This window comes from Rousettus aegyptiacus, unplaced genomic scaffold (genome assembly GCF_014176215.1).
Source record: "Rousettus aegyptiacus isolate mRouAeg1 unplaced genomic scaffold, mRouAeg1.p scaffold_m13_p_2, whole genome shotgun sequence".
Taxonomy (NCBI): Eukaryota; Metazoa; Chordata; class Mammalia; order Chiroptera; family Pteropodidae; genus Rousettus; species Rousettus aegyptiacus.
In genome coordinates this window covers 20,843,918-20,871,341 of record NW_023416295.1, presented here as the reverse complement: position 1 = coordinate 20,871,341, position 27,424 = coordinate 20,843,918, and the positions used below count along the sequence as shown (strand labels likewise).

At 33.9% G+C, this 27,424-nt stretch overlaps 1 protein-coding gene across 16 annotated transcripts in view; it reads left to right on the top strand.

Moving 5' to 3' along the window:
• UNC80 (unc-80 homolog, NALCN channel complex subunit) overlaps window positions 1-27,424 on the top strand; it is a 187,607-nt gene that overhangs the window by 62,936 nt on the left and 97,247 nt on the right. For 10 of the 16 annotated variants that reach the window (XM_036236392.1, XM_036236391.1, XM_036236389.1 and 7 more), the window contains exons 22-25: window positions 3,170-3,342; window positions 18,918-19,130; window positions 22,070-22,241; window positions 25,052-25,185. In XM_036236392.1, the coding sequence (XP_036092285.1) occupies window positions 3,170-3,342; window positions 18,918-19,130; window positions 22,070-22,241; window positions 25,052-25,185 (692 nt within the window). The remainder of the gene's footprint in view (window positions 1-3,169; window positions 3,343-18,917; window positions 19,131-22,069; window positions 22,242-25,051; window positions 25,186-27,424) is intronic. The other 6 variants (XM_036236400.1, XM_036236395.1, XM_036236394.1 and 3 more) reach the window with 1 other exon arrangement.

Here is a 27,424-nt window from a genome sequence, read left to right as displayed (position 1 = left end):
ATTATTTTAGTTTAATTACATATTTTCTCTGTTTCTTTAAAGTTGTTAAAGAAAATAAACATCAAATATTCTTATCAATTTTAATGTATGTAGTACTCAAAACTTCAGTGCATTAAGATAAAATGACACAGCCAATAGAATTCTTTAAAATCTCCAAAATTATTCAACAAATGAAAACTATAAATCTGCTGAACATTTAACAAAACTGAAATTATGTTCAGAGATCAGTTTTTTTTTTCTTTTGTGTTTCCATATTCACCGAGAATATTTCATTTTAGAAATGTCTCTGAAGGAAGATAGTTCATTAATGAAAGCAATGTTTTTTAACTGATCAGCGAGATTTACTGAATACATTCTATATGCTAAGCTTTACCATGAACTCTGTGGGAAATGCTGCTTAAAGAAATACTAGATTTTGAAATACTAATTTTTAAATTTTACAGCTTATGAAAAATATGTTCTGTGTAAATTATGCCTCATTGTTTTAATGTAAAAAAAAAAAGCAAATAAATGCAACTAAAATGTATTGAGACTAAAAAAAATTATCGTGGCTCAGGAAACCAAGAGGCATCCTTACACCCTACTTAGTTTATATAAAACATTGATAAAGAAGAGGTATACTTTTATAGCCTAATTACTTTTTAACATTGCTTTTGGTATTACACTATAAAATGCCAGCAGGCTCCAACTTCACAGTTGTCGCATGGATAATGTTAATTTATTTATTACAATAAGTGTTCCTGACATAATCACTACCTTCAGCAAGATATAAGTCTGACCTCTTTCAACACAAACATCTGCATGATCTAGAGACACAGCGTGGTGCCATGGTATGTGTGTGTGCTCGTGATCCTTAGGTCTCGATGTGAATCCTCACATTATAAACATTCTATTATATGAACTTAGACTTGGCCACTTAACTTGTCCTCACTTTATCTCTCTGTCTTCGTATTCTCTCCTCTTCTCTCTCTCTTTTTAAAATCATCTTTAACATCTATTTTATAGAACTGTTACAAAAAATAAACAAAATAATATATAAAATATTTCATATAGTACCTGACACATGCTAAACGCACAAAAATGATAGCATATATTATATTGTTATCTAATAATGCTGTATAGATACAGTGGAAACTTTCCACTTTTACTTGCAGCATGCTCCTTATGTATTTTAATAACTAATGGATTTTAAATCTTAACTGTAGCAATAATTAAAAAAAAAACTGGATTCACTAAAAAGAAAAAATCTTATAATTTTGGGGCTTATCTTAAGTTTGAAGTTTATGGGACTGTTAAGGTTATACTTTTTTTAATGGACGAGATTTCCTCTGATACGTGTAACTGTTAAAGTGCTGTATATAAATGAGTACTAAAGTGACATACAGATAGGAAAAATAACAGGAGTTACCTGTTCTTGTAGCTTTGGTAATGCCCTGTGAATAAATAGAGTAGCATTTCTGAAGGCAGCAGTCTACAAACAAGGTTTTTCAGGATATACTTTTTCCTCATCTGTAGCTTTTACCCATGCCTACTTTGTGCCATTTGAAATACTGTCTTCTGAATTTTTTTCCACCATCAGATTCTTCTTGTGCTACTTCCTTTTCAATTGATACGAAATACGCTGCGCTAACTGAAAAAAAAAAAAAATGAAGGTGTTGAATATGGAATTTTGAATATGGAATACTTGCATCTGAAAAGGAAACCTGCCCACAACGAATGAAATATGGGAAATTTTAATAATGATATTTTAATTTTATCCTGAGCCATTTTTTGTACTATTGAAAAGTTTCAAATGCAGAAAAAAGTAGAAAACGGCCCAACAGACCCTAAATATCCATCGCACATTTGCAATAATATTCAAAATGTGTCCATATTTGCTTCATCTATCTTTTATGTTTTTTAATGTGTTTTAAAACAAATCCCAGACATCATACATGCATCTGCCTTTGTGCTGAGGCATCGGATGAGAAAGTGAGGCAATGGGTGGGAGGAATCAGGGTATTCTTGACAGAAAAGGTAAGAAAGCCATTTTAGGAAAGCAGATCTGTGACTTCTCAGTGAGGACCAGAACATTGCAAATAAATGATGTGAGCACAAACTAAGCCAAGCTCTAAATCAGTGAAGGAGGGTACATTCTTAGATGTCAGAATTACACTTCAGAATCATGAGAAGGAGCTTGAACCTGGTTTGAAAATGATGTTCAACATCATAACTTTATATATGAAAAATTAATATATATATATATTAGAATCTATAGAAGAGTGATGAGATATTTAGATTTTTAAAAATGTGCTTGGGGATAAAACTGATGAAAAATAATACTTTGTATTATTTTCCCTTAATGTGCGATCCTTAGACTTTCTGCATCAAAATCAGTGGCGTATTTGTTAAAATTAAACATAGCCCTCAGACCTATGGAATCAAAATCTCTAGCAATGGGACCAGATATTCTGCATGTTAATAAGCTCCAGACTGATTTTCGTTTGTAGGTAACTTAACTATGGAAAAATAAAAGGGTAGGGATCAGTGGTTCCCAACCTCTAAGCACAGTGTGGGGTCAGTCTGGCTACATCGTTGTCATCTGGGAGGCTTTAGAAAGCACAAATTTTTGCACTCCATATCAAGAGATTCTGATTCTAAAGGTCTGGATGAGATTTGGGAACTTCGTAGATAATTTTGATACAGAGTCAGGTTTGGCAATCCTGAAATTAAATAGCCAGCCACTAAGGCCCTTTACACCTCTAATAGTCAGTGATTCTTTGCATTGAAACTGAAATATCAGGATGTTGTTCTAGATACCAGTTTATTGTCACAGATCTGAAATTGCACAGCGATTGCCTCTTCTATAAAAATAAAGATTACTCGCTTATCACAAGAAAAGTCATTTTAAATATACCAAGAGCTCTTACCAGTATTAGAGAGGAGACGTGATAGCAAAAGGATCAGACCCTACACTTGAATACTTAAGTAAGACCTCACCTCTATATGTGCCATGTATCGACAAATCCCAAAAGTCAGGGTGAGTTCAAATAAGCATTAAGATAAAGAGAAGAAAGGTGGAGTTAGGAAGAAAGCTTTTAACCAACACTTCGAAAACCGTTGCAACAACTTTGAAGTTCGTTTTAAATCTGTGATCCATTGCACTCTCTTCTTTATTCCTCAACCGTAGGTTGTCACAGTTTTGATGACCATCTGTCTTCCAACCAAGATGGCGGAAAAAGCAAAAATGTGGTGAATCTTGGAGCAATCCGACAAGGCATGAAGCGCTTTCAGTTTTTGTTAAACTGCTGTGAACCCGGCACAATTCCTGATGCGTCCATCCTGGCAGCTGCTCTGGATCTTGTAAGTTATTGGAAGAATTTGCCTACCTTGTTCCCTATATGCCAGTTAATACCATTAATGGAGGAAAGCATGAATTCTTAATCTTAACCCACACAGTGGGGTTATCTTTTCTCCTCTTCTCTTCTCTTCTCTTCTCTTCTCTTCTCTTCTCTTCTCTTCTCTTCTCTTTTTTTTCTTTTCACAGAATTAGTATCAAAAAGAGGAAGAAAGGTGGTGTAGTGAGAGAAAAAAAGAAGAGGCAAATCTTAATATGTTTTGGGAAGTAGAATACATAGCATCATGATGAAAAGTATGTGAGGGCTCTGGAACCAGACTGCCTGGATGAAAATTGTGCTGATATTTTACTAGCTAAACCTCTATAAAACAAGAGTAGGAGTTATATAATATTATAGCTACTTCCTAGGGTTGAGGATTAAATGGGATATCAGATGTAAAGCCCTCATTACAGTGCCTGAAATATAGTAACTGCTCAATAAAATGGGTCATTATTATTAGTTATTATTACATAATTCTTTGTTTTATGTCTATTATTAGTCCTATTATTAGTCTATTATTTCGTCATGTATTAGTCTTTTACACACAGAGCCTTGTTTTAATTATCGGTTGGAGGAAAATTATAAAGCAAGAATCAATTTAAATGAATTGCCCAAAAGTGCATTGAACATGTTATGGTATTACATACAAGTAAGGGATTAAAGAGTAATGTGGATTTTGATAGACTGTTTCGGTCAGGTAAACTAAGCCCAGATATGAATTTTGAACTCAGCCTCTCAATTTCCTTGATTTACCTTATGGTTTAGTAAAGTCTTGAAATACTGCATAACTACTAGGTACAAAGTACAAGTAAATATCAAGAAATAAAACCTTTTATATTCTCTTTTAAGAAACAAAAACTAAATAGACTTTATTACAACAAAAAACTCGAAGCCTGCGTCTGAATGATCCCTTTTCCAGGTTTTACAACATATGAATAAGCGACCACTGACCATTTATATTGTGTCTTGGAAGATCATCCAAATCTTATGTAATTCATGACATTTTTCTGTGACATATGCAACTTTGGTTCTCAAGATATTTAGTGACCGCAAAGTATGTGGCTTTACTGAAGACTAAAATGCAAATACCACTGCCATCACCCAAAATTATGACTTGCCATTATATAAGATTTTTCAGTTAGTTTCCCATTCCTGGATATTGGCCTTTGCAAAGTCTTTTGTAAATTCCTAAACGTTCAGTGAGCATTGATATATGCTATGGTGACTGTAAAATATAGACGGTCATAAGTCTCCAGGAGATCTGAGGCTGGTGGCGTTAAACAATCAAAGAACAAGAGATGCCTGTTTAGAGCATGAGAGCTGGACTAGGCAAGGAGCCAATCTCTTGTTGTCTAAATGGGAGAGTGGTAACTAACTTGTCACACCTTTGAGTCATGCTTGGTTCTTCTTAACCACATCTTGGTCTATTCCAAAGGAACAGATTAAAATAAATAAATTAGCAAATTAATAGGAAAAGAACAAATAATTCAATTGAACATTAAAACAAATAGATAAGTACATGAATAGCCAGTTCACTGAAAATACTAATAACCAATAAGTATGCCCTTATCTTATTGCACTTAAGAAATGCTCATTAAAATGTCCATACATTTTTATACTATAACTCTCAGAAAATGTTGACAGGGTATAAAATATTCAACACCACTGCATGGTGCAGGATTTGATTACAGAATGGAAAAAATCTTAAAATAACAGCATAATAGTGAGAGAGCAATAAGAGTGAGTAGACTTGGCCCTTCCATGAATAGTAATTTTGGACTGGGTGTACTCATGGAGGAGGGGCAGTTCTTAGCATGTCAGTTATATCAAATGGCATGGGTGGTGCAATTAAAAAGCCTAGAATCAGTGTGGCTTACAAGATATTCACTGTGCAATAATTAATTAATTCCACCAGTGTCTTCTGAGAGCTTCCTATGTGCCAGACATGGTGCTAGCTGTTAATGATAACACAGCAATACTCAGTGGAGAGCTTCACCTGGTTTGCACCTTTTCTTATAAAGGTGATATTTGTATAGTGATCTATTTTCCAGACTTCCTAGTGTACAGTATTCTAAAGTTGATAAACTAATGGTTAACATTTACCGTGTGACTACTCTGTTTCCAAAGTTAAAAAATTGAAGCTCAGAAAGGCTAAATAAAAGGCGAGGGCTACAAAGCCCACAAAGGAAAGTGGCAGATTGGAAGCTAAGTCTGTCTTCATAGAATCTATATATTCTATTCTACCATGTTGACTCTCCCATTTAAAATATATGTGCAGTCACTATAGGAACTTGCTTTTAAACATGGAAAAATAGTAATTTTTAAATTTTTTGCCTGATAATTCAAATGTAATTAAGAGTGTAAAGATAACTGAAGCTAGTTGAATGGTTGTTGAGTACACAATAACAATTGTGATTAGCATTTTACAGGTGGTTTAAGCTTGTAGTGTTCCAAAGATACTATCATTTCTATCTTTGTCTCAATCCTAAAGTCACAGCTACTTTGGAGGTTTTTAGATGAGTGAGACATCAAATTTCTCAAGCAACTGGCCAGTAAGATTAAGGAAAATAATAATAACAAATCATATCATTTAAACTTATTGTTGAAATATTGAGAGAAAGATATAGACACAGTTGGCCACAAAAATTGGAAAATGATGGGATAATAGCATTTGGACAACTATCAGCAAAATAAGTACCTGATGACAGAGATAATAGATTGTCTTTCACTCACTGGAAAGGTTCAGGCCCCACACTCTTTTAGAGATCCTGAACTGACATCTCCACATAAATATGTATTATGCAATGGACTTTATAGAGCAGCTTTTTTCTTTCATACATTTTCTACATGAGAGGACCAAGCCCCAAGAGCTGAAGTAACTTTGCGCAAGGTCCTATATAGTCCAGTTGGTGCTAAAACTATTAGCTAGTCTTCTGATTCTGTTCAGGAGTCTGTTAGCAATGTCATATGCTTTCATATTATATGTAAAAAAAAAATTACTTAATAATCAGAATGAGTCTCTCTTGATACATTGAAAATATGCTTAAATGTATATGGTCTCCATAATAAAAAAAGATTGTGAATGATCTTTAATGGTCCAAAAACATTTGATTCTTTTGGAAAGTGACTACAAATGAAGAATATATGATAGGAAAATATAGGAGATTTTCAATTTTAAAAATTTATACCACATATTCACCCTCTAAAGCAGTGATTTTTAACATATTGGGGGCATAGACTTTTTTAGACTTGGATAAAAACTGTCGAAATTCTCCCAAGAGAAGTTAGCTCATAGACAAAATTTAGCATATGATATCAGAAGGCTCATGGACTCCACCCAGAAATCATCTCTGATACCAAAAAGAACTCACTCTCAATTAAGGTACTGGCAAAACGAGACTCTTTAGTCAAGTAATTATAATGATTTTATTAACGTTTATTGATGATATAAAAACCGAAGGAATAATTGCTTTCTACATGGAAAGCTTTTAGGTTTTATTTACAATATGTTGGCATATGAGAAATATAAGGTTTGTCACAAAGAGAATAACACATTTGAAGATTTGAAAAGTAATCCCAATAGAACAAATTCATACAGGTTTTGGAATTACTGGTTTAATACCAAATTAATTATTCTAAATTAATACTGGTTTCTGAGATTATTTTAGGAAGAATATTGATGAAAACTTTGATACTCAAGTCTCTTGGATGCTGATATTTTATTCCCTCTCATCAAATGTTTCCATATCTGTCTGATTTCCAACTGCTGTAGTGCTTAGATTTTCCAGGGAGATGTGATATGGGGGTTTCCAGATGCCAGTATATTCTGTTCCTGGCCATAGCTTGACTCTTACCATTAAGTTGGTCTGAATCCTGTGGAAAACTGAAAAGCTTTTTTACCTCCCCAAAATAAAGCTTTGAGCAGATAGTTACCAGATGACTAGACTCTCCTTTTTTCACTTTCTTGTGGAATCTTCTTGGCCTTGTTTGACCTTCTCAATTTTACCTATCTCATAGTAAAAAATAAAATAAAATAAAGTGAGTTTGATGCATATAAGCAATGTCTTTTGTGCCTCAAAACAGAGAAGTATTTTCTGATCATCATAGATGTCTGGTGATGAAGTAGCTGCATTAGAAAGTAATGAGCTCTTTGTGATTAGACTGGATTCAATGGAAGCCAGTACACAGAGGACTCAAGAATTGGATGATTTGTGCAGGTTCTTTGAATACCAGAGAATCTTTGATTCTAGGTCAAGGCCAAAGAGTATGCTGAGGTTGAAGATCACAATTTCAGATATCAGAATCAGTCAAGATTTAAAGGAGCCCATTGGTTTCCATTATGAGACAAAGAGAAACCAGGTAGATCAGGTTGGTTGAAAAAAAGGGACAGGTAATGTTGGTGGTGATGGTAGTCATGGTGGTAGTGGTGGTGGCAACAATGGTGGCAGATGTGGTGGTGGAGGACGACAGTTGTAACATTTTTATTACACTTGATGGTTTATACAAAGTACCTTCACATGAATTATCTTATTTTTCATATCAGAGGAAAGAATCAAGCCAGGAAAATGGTCCCCAAATAAGGGTACACTTAAATTTCAGTTTCTCAGTTACAGAAAAATGAAGGAACTAAAGTCACTTGGGAATTCTGACAAGTGGACTGAGAGAAAGGGAAATGTAGCTTCATGTCCTATGTGCTTGAATTAAAGTAGCATTCTGTGTTTACTGGTATTTGGACAGGTGTGACATCTAAGTTGTTCATACCTATTGATCTGGGTTAGGAGTTTCTCAGTATTACTCTTCCACAAATGTCTTCTGCTAAATGTATTTTAAACTATTGTTTCCTCTATATTTGGCTTCACTTCATATCTGATCTCATCTGCTTCCTGACTTTCAGAAATGCTTCATACTCACAATGTTTTTCAGTGCATTTGTAGTTTCAGTCATATACCTATATGTGTGTGAATATAGATGGAAATATGAATATAGAAATATATAGAGATATAGATGCAGATGAAGATGATAGGTGACAGATAGATATGCAGACATGATACAGATATCGCTAAGATACAAATATAAACATAGTTATAGATTCTACCATTTCATCAGATAGGATTTGGGAGAGGAGGAGGAAAGTGAATGTGTTCAGTTCATCATCACATTCTAGTCCAACACTTTTTTCATCTCTTTTATTGCTTGCTTAAAATTGTTTTTAAGTGCAACTTAAATACAATATTTGCATTATGACATAACTTTTATTTCAGAACTATTTTGTTGCCATAATCGTAGGATTTAAATGTGTTTTTTTCAAGTTTGCAGTTTTCTTTAGACTCATAGTGTTATTAAATGAAAGAAACACTACAAATGTTAATGTTTAAAGTCTTGTCAATCTGAAGGCTTCATTTTAGACAATCCTCTTGTCATTATTGCTATGACTACTAAACCAAGGGGTAATTGGTTCAATTTTAAGTCCAGCACAGCTCTTCCTCACACTCTTTAGTATAAATTTAATAGATCCAGCTTTAAGGCATTATTAAAAAGACATGTTTTAGAAAGGACTCATTTTATCTCTAGGTTTATGTAATCTACAAGCACAGAAAAAGAAAAATTAAGTGGTTCGAACAAAAGGCGCTTACTTTTGTCTGTTTTCTATGAATTTAGGTGACTATTCTATTCTTTAAACAAATCTAGTTGAATATATAACATTTACAGACAGTGATTTCTAATTTATTGGTAATTTTTTAATATAAATAACACTAGTAATAATGCTAGTTTGCTTTAGGAACAATTACATGAGTATAAGGAAGTCAATGAAAAAAAAAAGTAAGATCATAGAATTTTCCCCCATCTGCGGATGGAGAAAAACTAATTCATGTTAAATTACATAACCTTGTAACTAGATCACTTTAGGAGTGATTATATAATTTTTATCAAAACTGGGACACTTCAAGGGAAATGGGGTGCTATCAATAACTATACTAATTAAACAGACATAAATTGGAACTCTCCAGGGAAAATGAGACATTTGGTTACTATAAGTATGGTCACGCTTTCAGGTCCACTAATCTACATCGAGGCTTACCATCGCAAGACTAGTTGGTGATCAATGTAAATTAGCTCCTATCAAGGAAATAGAAATATATGCATAAGAGGAACTCTCAAAGCAAAATAATATTGTGTTCTCTTTTGAATCATAAGAAAAATTGAAATAATTCAGTAGTAATCATGTCATCAAATTATTCACTTAACTCTGGTGGTACTTCCATATTATCAAATTTTTAAGAATATGTCTAACTATGAAATGTAGCATGAAAAGAACACATATCATAAATATTTAGAGTAAAGGAAAAAATTTAGATGTCATGTATCTACCACATACTTTAAAGAATAGGACATTTCCTGTTTCTTTAAAGTCCCTTTTATTCCCTTCCCTGATTACCTACCCCTACCTTCCAAGAAGACGCTGCTATCTTAAACTTTGTTTTAATTGTTCTGTGCTTGCTTTATTTTACCACATGAGTTTGTATCCCTAGGGAATACATAGCTTTGTTTTGCTTTCTTTTGCTTAGTTTTGAGGTTCATTTAAGTTAAAGCATGCTATCTTCTTTGTTCAACATTAAGTTTGAGTTCATCCTTGATGCATCTAGCATCAATACATTAATTTTCACCCATGAATGGTATTTGTTGGTTTGAATATACCACAATTTATATATCCATTCTATGTCAGATGAACATCTGTATTTTCCCCAAAATTTTGGCTGTTTTGAACAATGCCTTTATGAAAATTAGTGCATGTCTGCCTTGATTCATTGTAGTTTCATTAATATACCTAATAGAGAAAGTCAGGCATCATTTTACTATATGATACCAAAGCATATTTCATAGATTTAATAATTAAATACAGGCACTAACAGTGCAGTAAAAGCTCTTGTTGCTAACACTTGTGATGTCGACATTTTTATTTTTACCTAACTGATGTGTGAAAGCCACAATATTTCATATTTGAACCTAAAGTTTGAAATGTCTTTTCATAGGTTTATTTACCATTCATGTTTCACTTTGGCGAAAGATCCCATTAATGTCCTTTTTTTATTCTTTTATTGGAAGATTATTTGTCTTTGTTAATAATTTTAAAAGAGACTATAGTGTCAGTAATAATCTATTTTCTATTCTTACATTGCATATTTCCTATTTTGTAGCTTATTTTTTCTTCATTCCTTAATGTTAGAGAAAATTTTAATGTAATTTAATCAAAATTTTCTTTGATGGATAGCATTTATGTCTTTTTAAAGGCAGTCTAAGGTAATAAATGCATTCTTATATTTTCCTCTAAAAGTTTTAAAGTATACGTTTTCACACTTGTCTTTAGCTAGAATATATTGTGTGAATGGTATAAGATAGGAATTTGTCCTCTTTATTTTTTTTTCACATGGAAAAATAATTATCCTCACATGATAAATTTACCAGTTCATACTTTATTCTCTGATGTGCAATGCCATCTTAATCATGTGTCAGGTTTTCGACATGCATGGGTATGATTCTGAGTTTCTTTTTTGTTCCATTCCCTGTGTACCCTGAGTTGATCTACTCTGTCTTGATAGCCAGAACTTTTAATACCATCTTGGCTATTCTTGGCTCTTTGCGCTTCCATGTGAATTTTATAATCAGCATGTCAGGTTCCATGAAAATCTTTTGATTTATGCTTGGAATTACATCGAGTTCATAGATAAATTTAGAGATAATTGAAATTCAAATTGAAATTCAGATCTGAGTTAATTATTCAAAAGTTTTAATTCTTCCTAAATTAGCTTAAATAATTTTAATTTTTTTCAGTAATTTGTCAGTTTCACCTACATTTTCATATTTGTTGGTGTAAAACTGTAACATTTTATTAGTTTTTAATCTTTGCAGCATCTGTCGTTATTTTTATTTCTATTCCTAAAGTCGTTTCTTTTTTTTTCTTGATTAGCTTTGCCAGGTATTTGTCAATTTCATTAGTCTTTTTTAATGGCTTTGTGGATTCTCTTCATTATATATTTGTTCTCTAATTCATTAATTCTTGCTCTTATTTTTATTATTTTCTTCTTGCTTTAAATTTATCGTATTATCCTTTATTAGTTAATTGCTTAGCTCATCTTTTTCTTTTTTCAAAACAGAGTTTAGCTCTTATTTTTCCTCTAAGTACTATTTTAACTACTTGCCATAGATTTTGATAAGTTATATCTTTATTATAACTTATTTTAAGTGCTTTTTAATTTCTTTTATGATTTCCTTTTTGACCCATGGGCTATTTAAACATATATGTGTGTGTGTTTCAATTTATAAATTCCAGGGTTTTGTTAGGTATCTGTTTGTTATTGATTTCTAACTTCATTTTCAGATACTGATTCTTTGCAATTAATTTAGACTTGCTTTATGAATTGAAACATTATCAATTTTCAGTTTTTAAGTTATGTTAAAATCTCCACTATGATGGCAAATTTGTTTATACTTGTAGTTTGACGATTTTTGTTTTATTTTTTTAGAAGTAGACTGTTTAGAAGTATCACATGTATTTGGTGCTTTGAACCTTTTATCGCTATCCAGTGACCCAATTTATTTCTAGTAATGCTTTTTACTTTAAGATATATTTTTCTGTGATGCTAATATAGCTGAAACAATTTTATTAGGTTAGCATTGGCCTACTATGATTTTTTTTTGTGAATGCTTTAATTTAAAATTTTCTATGTCTTTGTATTTTGGATGTGTCTGTCCCTTGTTTTAAAAAAAAGCATATATTTGAAGTTTTATACCATTTTAACAACTTTTTTGTAGAAAATTTAGTTACATTGCACAGATTATGATTTCTTATATAGTTTCACTTCCGCTTTTGCTTATTATATTTTTTTCGTTATTTTATTATGTTTGTATTGTTTTCATTTCATGCTTTCTTTTAAATTGTGTTTGATTTTGTTTTATTTCTCTTGCTTTGGTTTGGTTTAATGTTGTTTTATTTATTTTCCTTTACTAATTTATAAATTATTATATCCTATATGTTTTTTAATTGCATTCATATTTAGCTAAATAAAGTCTAAAATTAATGAATATCTCTACTCTTCTCTAGAAATATAAAACACTGTAGATAACTCCAACTATTGTTCAAGATTCAGTTCTCTTTTTTGTTTGTTTGTTTTAACATTGACAAAGTGGAAATGTTTAAAATTAATTTTTAGGAAAATTATTTTAAAATTTACCCCAAAACTTAGCATATTCTTTGCTCACTATTTCTCCTTGCATCTCAGACATTCTTTCTAAGATCTGTATCCTTCTTCTGAACTTTCAAAAGTTTCTTTAGTGATGATCAATTGGCAGTAGCTCTCTCAGCAACAGTTTACTTAAAAAAGACTTTATTTTGGTCTCATTCTTGAAAGATACTTTTACTGGAATTATAATTATAGGCTAACATTTTCTTTCTGTACTTCAAAGATATTATTTCATTCTATTGTTAATTGACATTCCTTTATTGGTAACCTGTTCCTTCTCCTTCCACTAGTTATTTTTAATAGCATCTCTTTATTATTGACATTTTGACATTTTACTACAATGTTTCTAGCTGATTTTTCTTATTAAAGGCTCCTTAAGTCCCTGAATCACGTAATTAGCGTACACCTCTTCTGAATATTTTTCAACTATTATCTCTTCAAAGATTATGTCTTTCACATTTTCTGTAATCTTTACTTGTATAAATTGAAAAGTTGTATGATAGATTTCTCCAGTTTACCCTGTTTTTGAAAACTTTCATATTTTTTTATTTCTTTGTCTCTTTCTATGCTGTATCCTGGGTAATTTTCTGAGATTTGTCATCCATTTTGTCTCTTTTTTTCAACTGTGTCTAATCCCATGGTTCTTAACCAGGAATAATCTTGCCCACCAGGGGCACTGGCGAATTTTGATCGTCGCAACCTGGGGATTGCTACTGGTATCTAGTGAGTAGATACCAAAGATGCTGATAAACATCCATAATACATAGTGTACCCCCTACAAGGAAAGAATTGTCTCATGGAAACTGTCAATAGTGCTGAAGTTAAAAAAAACCTTATCTAAAAAACCAGCATCATCTGTAAGCATGTTAAAAATGCAAATTTTCAGGCCCTGCAACAGATCCACTGAATCAGAATCTCTGGAGGTGGGACCAAGGAGTCTATTTTATCTATATTCTCAAGTGACTCTTATGCACACTCAAGTTTAAAAATTTCAGAAACTTGTTTAAACTATTCCTCCAGAGAGGATTTTTGTTTCTTTTCTCAAGCACCTGAAAGCATCAACAACCTAAGGTCATTTTTTGAGGGCAGGGAACTTGGAAGTAGTACCCATTCTCATCCAAACTTACATGCGAATGTAGGATTTTGCTTAGTATTCCCTCCTTTCCTTTCCTTTTCCTTCCTCCCCCTCCCCTCCCTTCCTTTCTTCTCCCTTCTTCTCTCTCTCTCCCTCCTTCCTTCCTTCCTTCCTTCCTTCCTTCCTTCCTTCCTTCCTTCCTTCCTTCCTTCCTTCCTTCCTTCCTTCCTTCCTTCCTCTTTCTTTCCTCAGAGACATGACTGCTTATGTGAGGTAGATCATTCTCTTATCCACTGAAGGTGGCTTCTACCTGGAATCCTGACTTTATGTGAGACTGTATGACTTGACCTCCCACTTCATTTGGGCCCAGACATTTAACTTGTAGCCCATTGAAAACCCATCCTCTGGTCTCTCCAGAGTCAGCAGAAGCCTTTGGGGCAAATAGTCCTACAGTAGAGCACACCCCTCCCCCACCCATCCCAGAATCGCATTTTCTTGTAATTTCCACTCACCAGCGGTTTATTATCTCATGCTAGAAACAAAAGCGAAAACAAAGCGAAGAAATTTTTGGATATTTTATCCAGTATTTTAAGTGTCTAAACCAAAAGAAGTTTGTCTTCACATCTAATCTACTTATTGTCAGAAACAAGTCCCCGTTTGGTATTTTAAATAGTTACCCAAAATATTAACACGACCTGAGTGTGCTAAAATGACTAGCCAATCAAACTGTGTACTAAACAATAACGCTCGCCTCTAGCCTGACAACTGAATCATTTCAGTTGCCCGCAGCTACTGTAGAAATAGCAGGGGCAGAGGCAGCCTGTCAGTTACTTAATTATCTCAGTCAGGCAGAGAATTCAATAAATACTGACTCACAAGCACATGCCCTCTAGCAAACTAGGTTCCAATGCACGTAAGACCCACAATAACTACTTATTCCCACTGGTTTTAAATAAATAGGTGTCCTGCACCAACACAAGCTTTCTACTTTTTGGCAAGGCAATAAAAAAAAAATTATATAATTCCCCAGGGGCCAACATAAAATATTCATTGTTTGAAAACAGTTCCCATTCAGTGTTATTGTATGAGTTTTCAGGATCAGTCAGGGTTTCTTCTCACATAATAAGTTTAGACATAGTCCTTCGGGGAAAGGAATGTATGCAATTATAACCTTCAATTAACCATCATATCTTGGTAACAATATTTTGTAGGCCCTCAGGTGAAATAAAGCACAGCTGTTTGAATTAGTATTCCAATTCTCTGCTTCACTTTCATAAAGGAAACATTCAATATACATAATGATCTTATAAAAAAAAAAACAGGAAAAAGTGACAATGAAAGTCGAGGAAAAGTAGGCTGACACTTAAAGATTTTAGTTAGAGGATGTTAGAGAAATCCATGCTGCATAATGACAGTATGACATTTTGTAACTTTAATTAAACAACTTCGTAGCCATTGCAGAGAACATCTTATATGAAGATTGAATCATATGAAATTGTTCATATTCGACTATTTTTAACCTTCAAACTTGGAAATTCTATGCAGTTCAACCTGATATTTTATTTTCCCAGTTAAAATTGATTCTTGCTTGGCTGGGAACTATGAAATTATAACATAATAGAATGGAAGCCATTCTGTGGCATGGCGTAACATAAAAAGGTGATCTGGTAGACATGTTAATAAGAAAGAAGAAATTTAAGTATGCCTACTTTTCTTTCAGGACCATCAGCAGTTCTCTGTGATATTGCCAGTGGTGTCAAATTTTGTTTAGATGTTCATTTTTAACCATGCCTCTGATACTCTGGTTCTTTTCAGCCATGCAGCATTCTTCTGATTCATTTTTCTCCATTTGTGCTGTGTTTCTCTGTGATGTGAATCCATCTCTATCCATTCCATTCTCTCATGCCTCCGTTTTTCGCTGCTGCTTCAGATTGCACCTAGCTGTCAGAGGTAAGCTCCAGCATAAGAGGGAAATTGACTTTTCTTTATGTTCAGAAAGAATCCTTTGTCTAAGGTATTTCACAACCCTGTTGCTAAAATCAGTATTTTCTGAACTATACTTTGAAAGGAACTTATAAGAAAAATAATTCCCCATTACCACACTCACACTAGAATGCCTCAAATGCTTTTCACACATATTGGGAAGTCAGTACCTATTACTAAGTACCTCTACTAAGATGCACATGAAAGGTACTTAGATTTTTACCTAAACACCTCCTTCTATTGTCTGTATGGTAATACGCACACTGTAATACCCCAGAAATTGCTATTATTTACTTCCATCTTGACTGTAAGATTCCCAAGCCTGATTTCATCTACCAAGCTCATGACCATCATAATAAAAAGGCAGTATTTGAATTATTCAATGTCATTATCTCTCAAAGCAGACAGTGACATTTCCATATGTTACTGGGTTTGGCAATTTACGTGGATCAAGTTTACCAGATAAGAACCAACCCTCCCCTTAATGTTGTGCTGTAGAGTTAGTGGGAATTATTTTCATGTTGATCTCAATTCCATTTGCAAACTTAGATTAGGACTCCCTAGGACCAACAACTGATAATATCTAAGTTTTATAAGAAGTCTTTGAGAGCAAGAATTGAAATTACTCATTCAGAACACCTGGAACTTCCTAAACAAATAAAAACATTTTTTTTTTTTCCTAAAGAAAGCAAGGCAAAATAAATAGGAAACCTCACATGGCACAATTTGATTTGTTCATTCATCTATTGTTAATCCTTGCGATGCCATCTAATAGTTAGGGACATTAAAAGGATCTCTGCCCCATACATTTGAGTTAGGCTGTTTCTCCCTTGTTAATCCTGAAAGAAACAGGGTTTGTAACATTGTGCTATTTCGTGTGTATGTGTTCTTGGCACTAAGCAATGAGTCCCATTGCTTTATATTGGGAATGTGTCAAAATGTGGCAGGCTAAGAATAAATTGCATCACTCGCCTTGCGCTACAGACCAGAATTGGTTTTTAGAGACAGATGTTCCGGTCTTTTCCAAAGACAAATTAGCATCTCTTGAGATGTTTAGTAAAATAAACGTTTAATACAAGAAAAGAGTGTAGATATTTAGTCTGTATGTTATGGCACCACAACATAGATAAGGTTTAATGCAGAAAGTCATTTGACCCTGTGCAATCTCAGGTCTTTCTATCCCTGCGACCTGCTACCAAATGTTGGCACCAACACAGTTGGTGATGGATTCTCATCATTAGTGTTCATCTTCCATTAATGATACATTTTCACCATTAGCATTCATCTTGTATTCTGCCTTTTAACATCGGTTAACTTTGTATGTCCTACCAATACATCATATCTTTGTAGAATTAACTTTGTTCATAAATATATTTCTTATTGGAATTCTTGATGGCTTCATTTAAGTTGTAGATAGTGAGAAAATACTTAACAGGCTAACTTCAATTATCCAGTGTGTTTGAGATGATGTGGTACTCGAAAGTATGAACTAACTAACTAAAGTATGAAGTAGCCTGAAGAGGGAGGGGGTTAAGGAAGACTCTTAGAGGAGGTAACTAAACTGAATATGAAAAGTGGGAATTTTCCAGTTGAAAAGGGTATTTAAAGACTCTGCAAGCTATGGAAACAACAAATGCAAAGGTATGAGATGTCGTACTTGGGAGACTATTACCAGTTTGACATTAATTTGACCCCAGAGCAATTGAGATGGGGATAGAAAGGGAGATGAACCAAATAACAAAGGTTGGGTATCTTTTTCATTTTATGATTGAAGTGATGAAGCCTAGACTAGATTGTAATTGAGAAATGATGTTACATACACATGTTTCAGAAGATAGCATTACTTGACATTAGTGTCCCATTTTTAAACAATGACTTTCTATATGCATTCTAGAAATCATATTTTACTAAGATTTATATGAGTATAAATTAAGATGATGAAGATGTTGAAAACAAACTAGCAGAGACCTGGGCATCAGAGACCTGAGATTGAATCTTTGTCCACCCCTTCCCAGCTCTATGATAGTGAAAAAATTATACTTAATTTTTAAAAATATCAAAATGAAGATATTATTTTTAGATCAGAGGATTGTTATGATAATTAAAATTTACCATTCATAAAAGCTAATTGGCATACAATTGACACCCTCCATATATTAGCCCCTATTTCAACATTATGGATCAATGCATTGTTAAAAATACTGTTGCTTAAAATGAAGAAAAACACCTCATTTTGAAAACCTGTGGTTACTAGGCAACCTTTGGTTATTAGGTAACTCTGAGGTGATGGCTAATATTGTGCTGTATATTTTAAAAACTGGCACAAGTCAAAATACACATATATTTTAGATGTATGTATTTTTTATGATCTGTTGACCTTCTCTGGGAAAGTTCACACTCCCTCCTTTTTTAAAAATCGTTTTGTCTTTAGCTTGTAAAGAGGTTAGTAGATATCTGATCCTTACTAGTTTTTGAGTGTCAACTAAACGTTATTTTTTAAAAACTTTTCCCAGCATGTCTTGACAAGATAGAGCCACATTTTTATTTTCCTGAAGAAATGCTCTTGTTTTTCATTTATCAATTAAATAATTTCCTGTTTATCAAACATTTCCGATTAAAACTATACTTATTTATGCAGAATTTGGTCTGTTATTCATGATAAAATGGAAGAAAAAAAGATAAAGATTAACAACAAAATCTAGTATGCATTTCCTGTCTTTACTTGTCAAAATGTGCTAGAACAATTATATTACTTGGAGCATGTGGTTGGTCACAGATAATTATTGTTGAAACAAAATCACTGTTGACACCTCTGGTTAACATACAACTAGTTCTCGAAATTGAATATGTGTTTGCTTCACGTTAAAATTTTAGGATTAAAAAATACTTTGTATTTATAAACTTAATAAAAGCTATTTTACTCTCACGCTGAAATCTCAGCTGCCTCTTAAATATGCAAAGAGAGTAATAAAAATGTGCAAAGAGATTCCACAAAAGGAGAAAAATAAACACAGAAAACCACTTAAAATGTCTAATTCTTCAATATCCAGATTTGCCTCCATGGATTAATTTTCCAGATTTCCCACTACTGAGTTAACCACATTAACACTACCCTGGGAAATATGGCTAAACTATATCAAAACACAGAGACTAAAATAAACTAAGAGTAAATAGTAATTCCCTTTAAGGTCAACTTATTGTTCATTAACTCCATATCATTCTTTCCTTAACAACCCAACTCAGGAAGCGCCTGTGGTAGCCAGAGCAGCACTTTTCCTGGAATGTGCCCGTTTCGTTCACCGTTGCAACCGTGGCAACTGGCCCGAGTGGATGAAAGGGCATCACGTGAATATCACCAAGAAAGGCCTGTCCAGGGGACGATCTCCCATTGTGGGCAACAAGCGGAACCAGAAACTGCAGTGGAATGCTGCCAAGCTTTTCTACCAATGGGGAGACGTGAGCTTTTGATTTTCTTCTATAAAAATTAGGGTGCTTGAGTAAAGTAAAGATGATTTGTGTTTATGTTTGTTATTTTGTTTGTTTGGGTGACAATATATTGAGTATCTGTTATGTATCAGCCACTGAACAAGACTTTTTGGGGGAAAATAATCTTTAATCCTTCCAATAAACCTATGAAGTTAGACACTATTATCTCTTTTGTCTCCTTCCCTGGTCCTCTCCTTCTGGTCTGCCTATAAATGTATCTTCCCAGGATATCTTATAATTTCTTCCTGTATAATTTCCCCCAGGGTTACGTTTGTTCCTGTGTTTTTAACCGTTAACTGTATGGCAGTGGCACTGAATTCTCCATCCATTCCAGGCCCGCATTGTCAACTACACTCACTTACTACTCCATGTGACCAGAATAAAACCCTCTCCCTATGTAAAACCCTCTTCCCTAACTGCAACCCCTCCTGAACTTTCTATCCTTATTAATGCTACCACCATCATCTGAGATGACAGCTTTTAAACATATTCCAAACCTCCTTTCATCATTGATTGTACCTCCTCCATGTCACTATTGCCCCTTTAGGTCAGATCTTCATTACTTCTCATCTGAATGACTAAAACATTTGCCCATTCAGTCTCCTCCCCGTAGTGCCCATTATCTGACCCATCCAACACACTGCCAGTAAAATGATCTCCCTAGGGCCTAGCCTATCTGAAAGCAGAACATTCATACTTATCTTCCAGCCTCCAGACTTGCTTCCCTCCAATTCATTCTGCAAAACTGCTGTCAGAGTGATTAGGCTAAAATGCAAATCAGATTGTGTTTCCTGATCATTTATAATGCTTCAGTAGTCCTCTTTTCCCTTGGGATAAAACCCAAATTGCTTAGCCTGTCATCACTGCTCTCTCTGAAACCTTTGTTCAAACCGTATCGAGATTATGGATGGTAAAGTTAAGTGACCTAATGTATCTAAAGAACATTTACCTCGATTCTTTCTATCTAAGAGGTGTGCAATAATAAGAAGTTATTACATTAATTTTTGAAAGCAGGGTACATCGTTTGCCTGTGAATCTCTAGGTAGCTAGGACAGTGTCCCTCGAATGAGTGATAAAGGTTCTCCCCCATTCAGAAATGATCTTTCATGATCCTTCAGAATGCAAAATGCAGTTCAGTTTCAATAACTGTATGATCCAGTCCCAATTTATTATTCTAATCTTCCTGAGCATTAGTTCCTTTCACAAAATGTGGCTTACTTGTTAGTGTCTAAGGATGTTGGTTTATTTCCCTGAATATGGGTCTTTTGGTACCCTCTGTCTGATATGCACTCTTCCCTTTCCCCATTACTAAGAACACCAGTTCTTCAAAATCTGCAATGAAGAGACTTTCTATGATTCTTTGAACTGAATCTAAACTTTCCATCTTCTAAACTAATAAACTTCTGAACTCTTTTACCACGTACTGTGTGATTTCGGTATGTTATTACCTCCCCAATAGACCGTAAACTCGTTGAGGGAAAGAGCAAAAGACATTGACTCAGAATCTCTGTCAGTGTTTCTGCCCCAGTCCACAGCTTGCTGAGTGACCCTGAGCAAGTCTTTCAACCTCTCTAACCTTCCCAGTTCCCAAACAATGATCCTTCTGCATGAAGAATTATAATCTATTAGGTCACATTGAACAAAGATACTGTCATGCTAAAATAATTTATTCAACTTTGCTTATTAATGACCTAAAAAAATCACCTCACTTAATAAATATTTGATTAATCAAGAAGGGAGTAAACGTGGCACTAAGGCATTTTTTAGCATTGGAGGAGACATAGAGTTCTAAATTATTAATTAGACACTTACTACTATCCTAGACAATTTCATTTTTTTAGCAACACTTTAAGTTTTGTGAACTGTGGATTTAATTTAAATTGCTTATTTTCAACATCCAGGAACAATCAATACAGAATTTTTCACCTTTGAATCTCACTATTAAGTATGTTGGGTCTACTCCATACTCATATTGCAGTGCCCCCCCTCCCCCGGCCCCTTAAAAAGGAGATCTTCAAAATAGTAGCAGCAGCACAGGCTTTTTGTTGAGGTGGTGGTTTTTGCTTTTATATTTTGCTTTGTTTGCTTAAAGCTTCTCAGGTTAGTGGCTAAAATTTTAGAATCCTGTGATATCGTCTTAGACGTCTTTATTTCTCAGTAATGTGGTTTTTGTTACTCCTTAATTCTACAGTTTAAGGAAATCTCTTTGTTTCCAGACAACTTGTGTTTTTATTTAAAGAATTTGGGCATATCTTTGTATGTCAGTTTCCAGTACGGAGTCTACTTTCTTGCATGTCCAGAATTTCTAAATATTTGAAAAGAACAATACAGGAAGAAAGAAGAAAATTAGCAGTTGTTCTTACTAATGCACAGAGTAACCAAACTGTCAAACTTCGAATTCAGTGCTCATTTTAGCTTTTTTTCTAACTTTTCTTCCTATGCCTATCTTTTCCACTGTCGCATACATCGTATAATTGGAATGTAAAAGAAATTAGAGGTAGTGTGTTTTGTCTCTACTTATGGAAAATTCCAAAAGGAATTTTACTGCAACAAAATTCTCCATTAAAGACTGCCTACTCTCTTATATGAGATGTATAAAATAACTGACCTTTGAGTAAATGAAAATAAGCTCACCGAGTATATGGGAAATTTTTTCTATGAGTATACAAAGCTGTCATTCCAGTTCCTGCAAGTCTTCGGACTAAATGACCTTGGACATGGTGTCAATGCCTTCCATTTCTGGGTCTCCACATTGAAAAACATGATGGTAACAACACTATGAGATACAGAGGAGGCATGTGCTGGAAATAATTCCCAATAATTCATTGCTTATGTCCTCTGTAATATGAGAGCCCATTTTACAGTCTGACACACTTTGTGCTGTTTCATTCTTTTTCTCCCCATGGTAGGCGATTGGTGTCCGACTGAATGAGCTGTGCCATGGGGAAAGCGAGAGCCCAGCCAATCTGCTGGGGCTCATTTACGATGAGGAGACCAAGAGGAGACTGAGAAAGGAGGATGAGGAAGAAGACTTTTTAGATGACAGTAAGGAGACTCCCTTTACTACAAGAACCCCTGCTTGTAAGAACCTCTGCTTTAGGAGCACTTAATATTTCTCTTTCCTCTTTCATATTCTTACCACCTTCCCATGTCTCCCCACTGCACCTTTTCCCCTACTCCCTGTACATGGTTGTAGAGCATGCGCATAAAGACACACGAAGGAGAGGATAAGAACCAGAAAGGTAAAACAATAGACAGGGGCCAAGGGTTACAGGCCATGTGGAACACCCATTGCTTTGTAGTTTCTGACTCTATTATACAAAGATTAGTATTAGGCCTCTCAGAAAATTTAGTTGTGGAAAATTGCTGTCTTAGAAGAGGTTTGGTCAGGTTCTTTTGTTTTATTATTGCTTTTGAAGATTAATAAAAGGAGTTAGACCAAACAAATACCATGAAAAACCTCCCAAATCACTAAAATATTGAATTATTTAATCAGAGTATATTACGGCATTTAACATGAATTGAATATTAAAAGATTCAGATTGTTAGATATATGAATGTACTTATTTATTAAAATTATAATTGAGTTCCATAATTGAAGAATAGAGACAAAGAGATTCCCATACATTCCTGTCCAGCACCATTTCGTGCATACATGTGTTCTCTACCATACATGCTTTTGTGTATGTGTACCACCGCCTTTTATGGAGCATATGATTATGAAATTAGTATCATTATTTGATGAAGACAGTGAGCCTTCTTCCTCTTGACCTTCCCTAGTGGTTTGAAACTCAATCTCCCTGATTATATCTTAAGGGTTATCCTTAATTAAGTGATGCCAAATCTACAACATCATTTTAGTCATGAAATATAAAAAGATGCTAGAATGTAATGTTGGACAGAACTAAATATTAATCAAAGAAAACATATTCCCTTCTTTTCCACTTTCATGTCATGGATTTTTAATTTTTTTTTATTATTTTGTTCTTTCTCAGCCCTTATTAAATCAGAAAATACATACTTGACTTAAGAAGTCATAGCCGTTGACAAAACACAAATTTCTGACACCAGTCTTTCAGCCTAATGGCAAAAGTTGCCTAAAAATCTCCTGAAGTTCACAGAAATTAGAATATGCTAAAATGATTCATAGAATTGGGTCTGATACATAAGAGGGCTTGAGGATTATCCAGTAATCATGGAACCCATTAAAGTTCTTCCAGAAGACATCCTCGAACTTCCCTGGATCTCCCAAGGGTCCTTCAGAACAGAGAGGAGCCAAAGCAACATTAAATGATTGTATCCTTATAAAGCACAATGATCTTCAATCTCTATGAGGCCACATAAGTACCATTTACCAATATGTTATGCCTGCTATATTAACCTTTCAATGAGATCAGGTATTACTCAATTTTTATTCATTGTAACAGAATATTTTAGATGATAGTTATGAGAGACTTTGGACGAATACCAATCTCATTGTCTATAGGACTGACAAGAAGAGTCTAGATAAACACCTCAAATATAAAAGGACAGATTCATAAGTTTATACTTGAATATATAGCATTTAATTATTTTCTAAAAACAGTGTCACATCCAGGGAATTTCTAGAGTCATGTAGGCTCCGTTGAACATAAAATTGGGATGCCTAGTTTAATTCTATTCTCAAGTCAATACATAACTCATCTCACATTTAAAAGATAATTTATGGTAAAGCAAATATCAGTCTGGAAATTCTAGAGGAGTTTTTCTCTTTCATTCTTAATAAGAGGCAATGTCTTCAACCACATATTACCTCTAGAGAGAAAAATAATGATTTTCATGAGGAAGCAATAGCCAGGTATCTTTAGAAAGACCATAATTTCTACCTACTGTCAATAGGTAGAAATGAAGTATATACACTATTCAACTAAGAAAGCCTAATATATGGGAAATATTTTAGAGATATTTTTAGAAATGTTGATGTGTAATGATACTGTTTGCTTGACTTGATTCATTCAAAATAGATAACTATCTTCTTTCTTTCATGAAAGATTGAACTCTATATGCCTTTGGCTTTCTTTTCTTAACACTGATAAGTAATCAGTACATTTCAGCATTATCTGTGATGACATGTGTCTTGAGAACTAATCTTGAGAATTTAAAAAATCTCCGTAAGTGTCACCTTGGCCATTATCTGCCTTCAGAGCAAAATCTGTTGCTCGGTCTATAGAGAATGCTATGTTTTTTATTTATTCAAAGATCAGTATTCTTTAGAGCAAAGGAGAATTTTTTGCACAATTCTAGTATAACTATACCTTCATATGATAGGCTAACTTATATAAATTGGATGATGTAAGTGATCAAGTATATCTTGTCTATGCTGCAGAAATAAATCTAGATTAGAACTGAAACCATTTCACTGTCCTCAGAACATCAAGATAGATGCCTCATAAAATGAACCAGCAGGATATTTGTAGTTTCAGATATAGTTCACCACCACGTACACAGTTTAAATCTGATTGAATAGCAATGTGAAACTCTTGCAAGACTGCTTTCCCATTTCTGTTTTTATTAAAGGTTTTCTAGTTTAGTGGAGCTTCATTTAGTTACTCTATGAGGCTGTAAGGAGATTTAGTTCTTATTAAATGCCATTTTAATACTGAAGTACTTGTTATAGAATTACAAAATGAAAAAAGAGAGGTCTATAGTAACGTACACATTATACTAAAGGGAATAGGTGAATTGAACATGTATAGGTAACATTCTCATATATGCTTTCATTTTGGGCATGTTTAGGTAACGTTCTCATATGCAATTTAATTTTACACATGTGTAGCTATGTCCATCCAACCGTGCCTCTCTGTATTTTTTATTAGTTTGTTTACTTATGAAAGAACTCTTTCATTCCATAGGTACTGTGAACCCCTCTAAATGTGGCTGCCCCTTTGCCTTGAAGATGGCAGCATGCCAGCTCCTCCTGGAGATTACCACCTTCCTGCGAGAGACCTTTTCTTGCCTGCCCAGACCACGCACTGAGCCTCTGGTGGTGAGTAAAGCATGCGAGTTAATAATCAGGCTACTTGGAGAAGCCAGACATGTGGCTAGGTTTTGAGTATTCATAATTTTTTCAAATGTCAGTGGCCAAATCCATCATATACTTTAAAATTCAACCAAGAGATTTTCATATATAAAAATAAAATCTCTTTCCTCTTTAAAAAGAAAAAATAGCTCTAGAGTTGACCTTGAAATCACTAAAGTAGCACCACTGAATAAAATGTTTGATTTGTCACTGTCAGCTATGTTAGGAATGTTTAAGAATGTGTAGATTCTTTTACTCTACAAACTGAAAGGAGTTTTATGGCCTGCATTTTCCAAAAATCTCAGATTTTTTTATATTATCTGCTCCTAAATCCATATAGAAATGTGCTTCCAATGAGTATTTTTATTTAATGATGGGCGAAAAGACTTGTTTAAGCATTTAGCATGTAAACATCCCTAAACATATGTTTTACTACTACAGTATTTCTAATGGATAGGTGGAAAAAGACACGTGGCGCGCGCGCGCGCGCGCGCACACACACACACACACACACACACACACTTCTGTACCGTTAGGACCTGATTTGTTTAACAGAGAATGAAAACACTGTGTAAGAGACAGAGTCTTCACAGAGTTTGTGGGACAGGGACACACCTCAGAGCTGATTTTTCTTGGCTCTTAGTTCTCTAATAGGCATTAAGTTTCCAGTGGTTCTTTCGTCACAGGCATCATCAAGCCAGAGCTGAGGAACTACACAAGTTCTTCTTTTTTTTTCCTTAACACAAGGCTTACACTACTCTACCAGAAAAAAAAAAAAATGTTACTCTAACAGCTTATGCGCTGTCATTTAAGTGAATTTTACAGTCTATCAGCTCTCCTGTTTTTTTAACCAAACTCAGCATGAGCAAACTGTTAACCAAACTCAGCATGAGCAAAGCCATACCCTAATCCTGGTGGGGCCAAAAGAATTTGTGCTCTGGTGTTTCTGAACAGTAACTCTCCCTCTGGTTTTACAATGTCTGGGAAGTCTATTTCCTCATGCTCTAAAACATTAGGTGGATACTTTCAAGTTGGAAACATGTACGGGTAAAATATATGTTTAAAGAGAAACATACCAGCATTTGGAATGTGAAACTGCATTATTTGGATATTGAAAAATGATGTTTTTCCTACTGCTCTTGTTTAATTTCATATTAACCTGGACCTTTCATTTTCTGAATTGTTACCTTCACTGGTATATGGAGGCTACTCTATAAAATCAAGTCAAGGTCACCGCTCAACGGATGTGTTAAAAGTTCAGGATGATAAAATATCTGATCTGTAGGAATCTGTCACTGTTATTCCATCAATGTTCTATTTATACTGAAGTCTTTATAAAAGAGCAGTAATATATCTGCTTTTAAGTTTTCAGATTTTTATTGGTACCCATTTTAATCCATTGTAATTAAAAAAAAATAAGAATCTTAAAGTTCGACTCACTAATTTTTGTTTTCCTTTTCAACTCTACAAGCCTATAGTTTAATGACCCTTATTATTATACCAAACATTTTTTAAAATCAATCAAACCTTTTAAAAATTACTGTATAACCAACTGACAGACAAGTAGGAAATGCCAAGTAATTAAGCTAAACAGAGTCTGCAGTCATTCAGTCAATGAGAGGAAAGTTTTTACTGCTATATTGCCTTTAGCAAGGTCTCAGGAATCTTTTATTCATCACATGAGGATTTTCACTGTCGAGAGTAGGCTTCACTGTATTATTGTGTTGGGATGTGACCTTTACAAAATAAATAGGAAAAAAGCTTTTCCTCATGTGTGATCTATTATCTATAGATGATAAGAAAAATTTAAGCCATATTCTCACCTATTAAAAAAAGAACAATGAATATCAAGAACGTTTTACCAATACAGAAGCTGCAAATGCTTGAAATTGTTTTTTTAAAAAAAAAAATTGTACTAAATAGCGAATTAACAGGCTCAGGATAAATACCATCAAAATGTAATATTCTACAGTTTTAACAAAACACTTGATGCAAGGGTATTTATAAATCTTTGGAGTGTTTTATTAGTTCAGGAACATTTTTAATAGTAAAAATAAATAGCTACCCTAATACACAGAATAATAAAATAATAATGTATTAAAATAATCACATTAAAAACTATAAATATTCTATAATCTGAGGCTTGAGGATAGGAGATCAGGAACATAAACTTTCCACCAAGAAAAAAAAGTTTTTTTGATAGAAT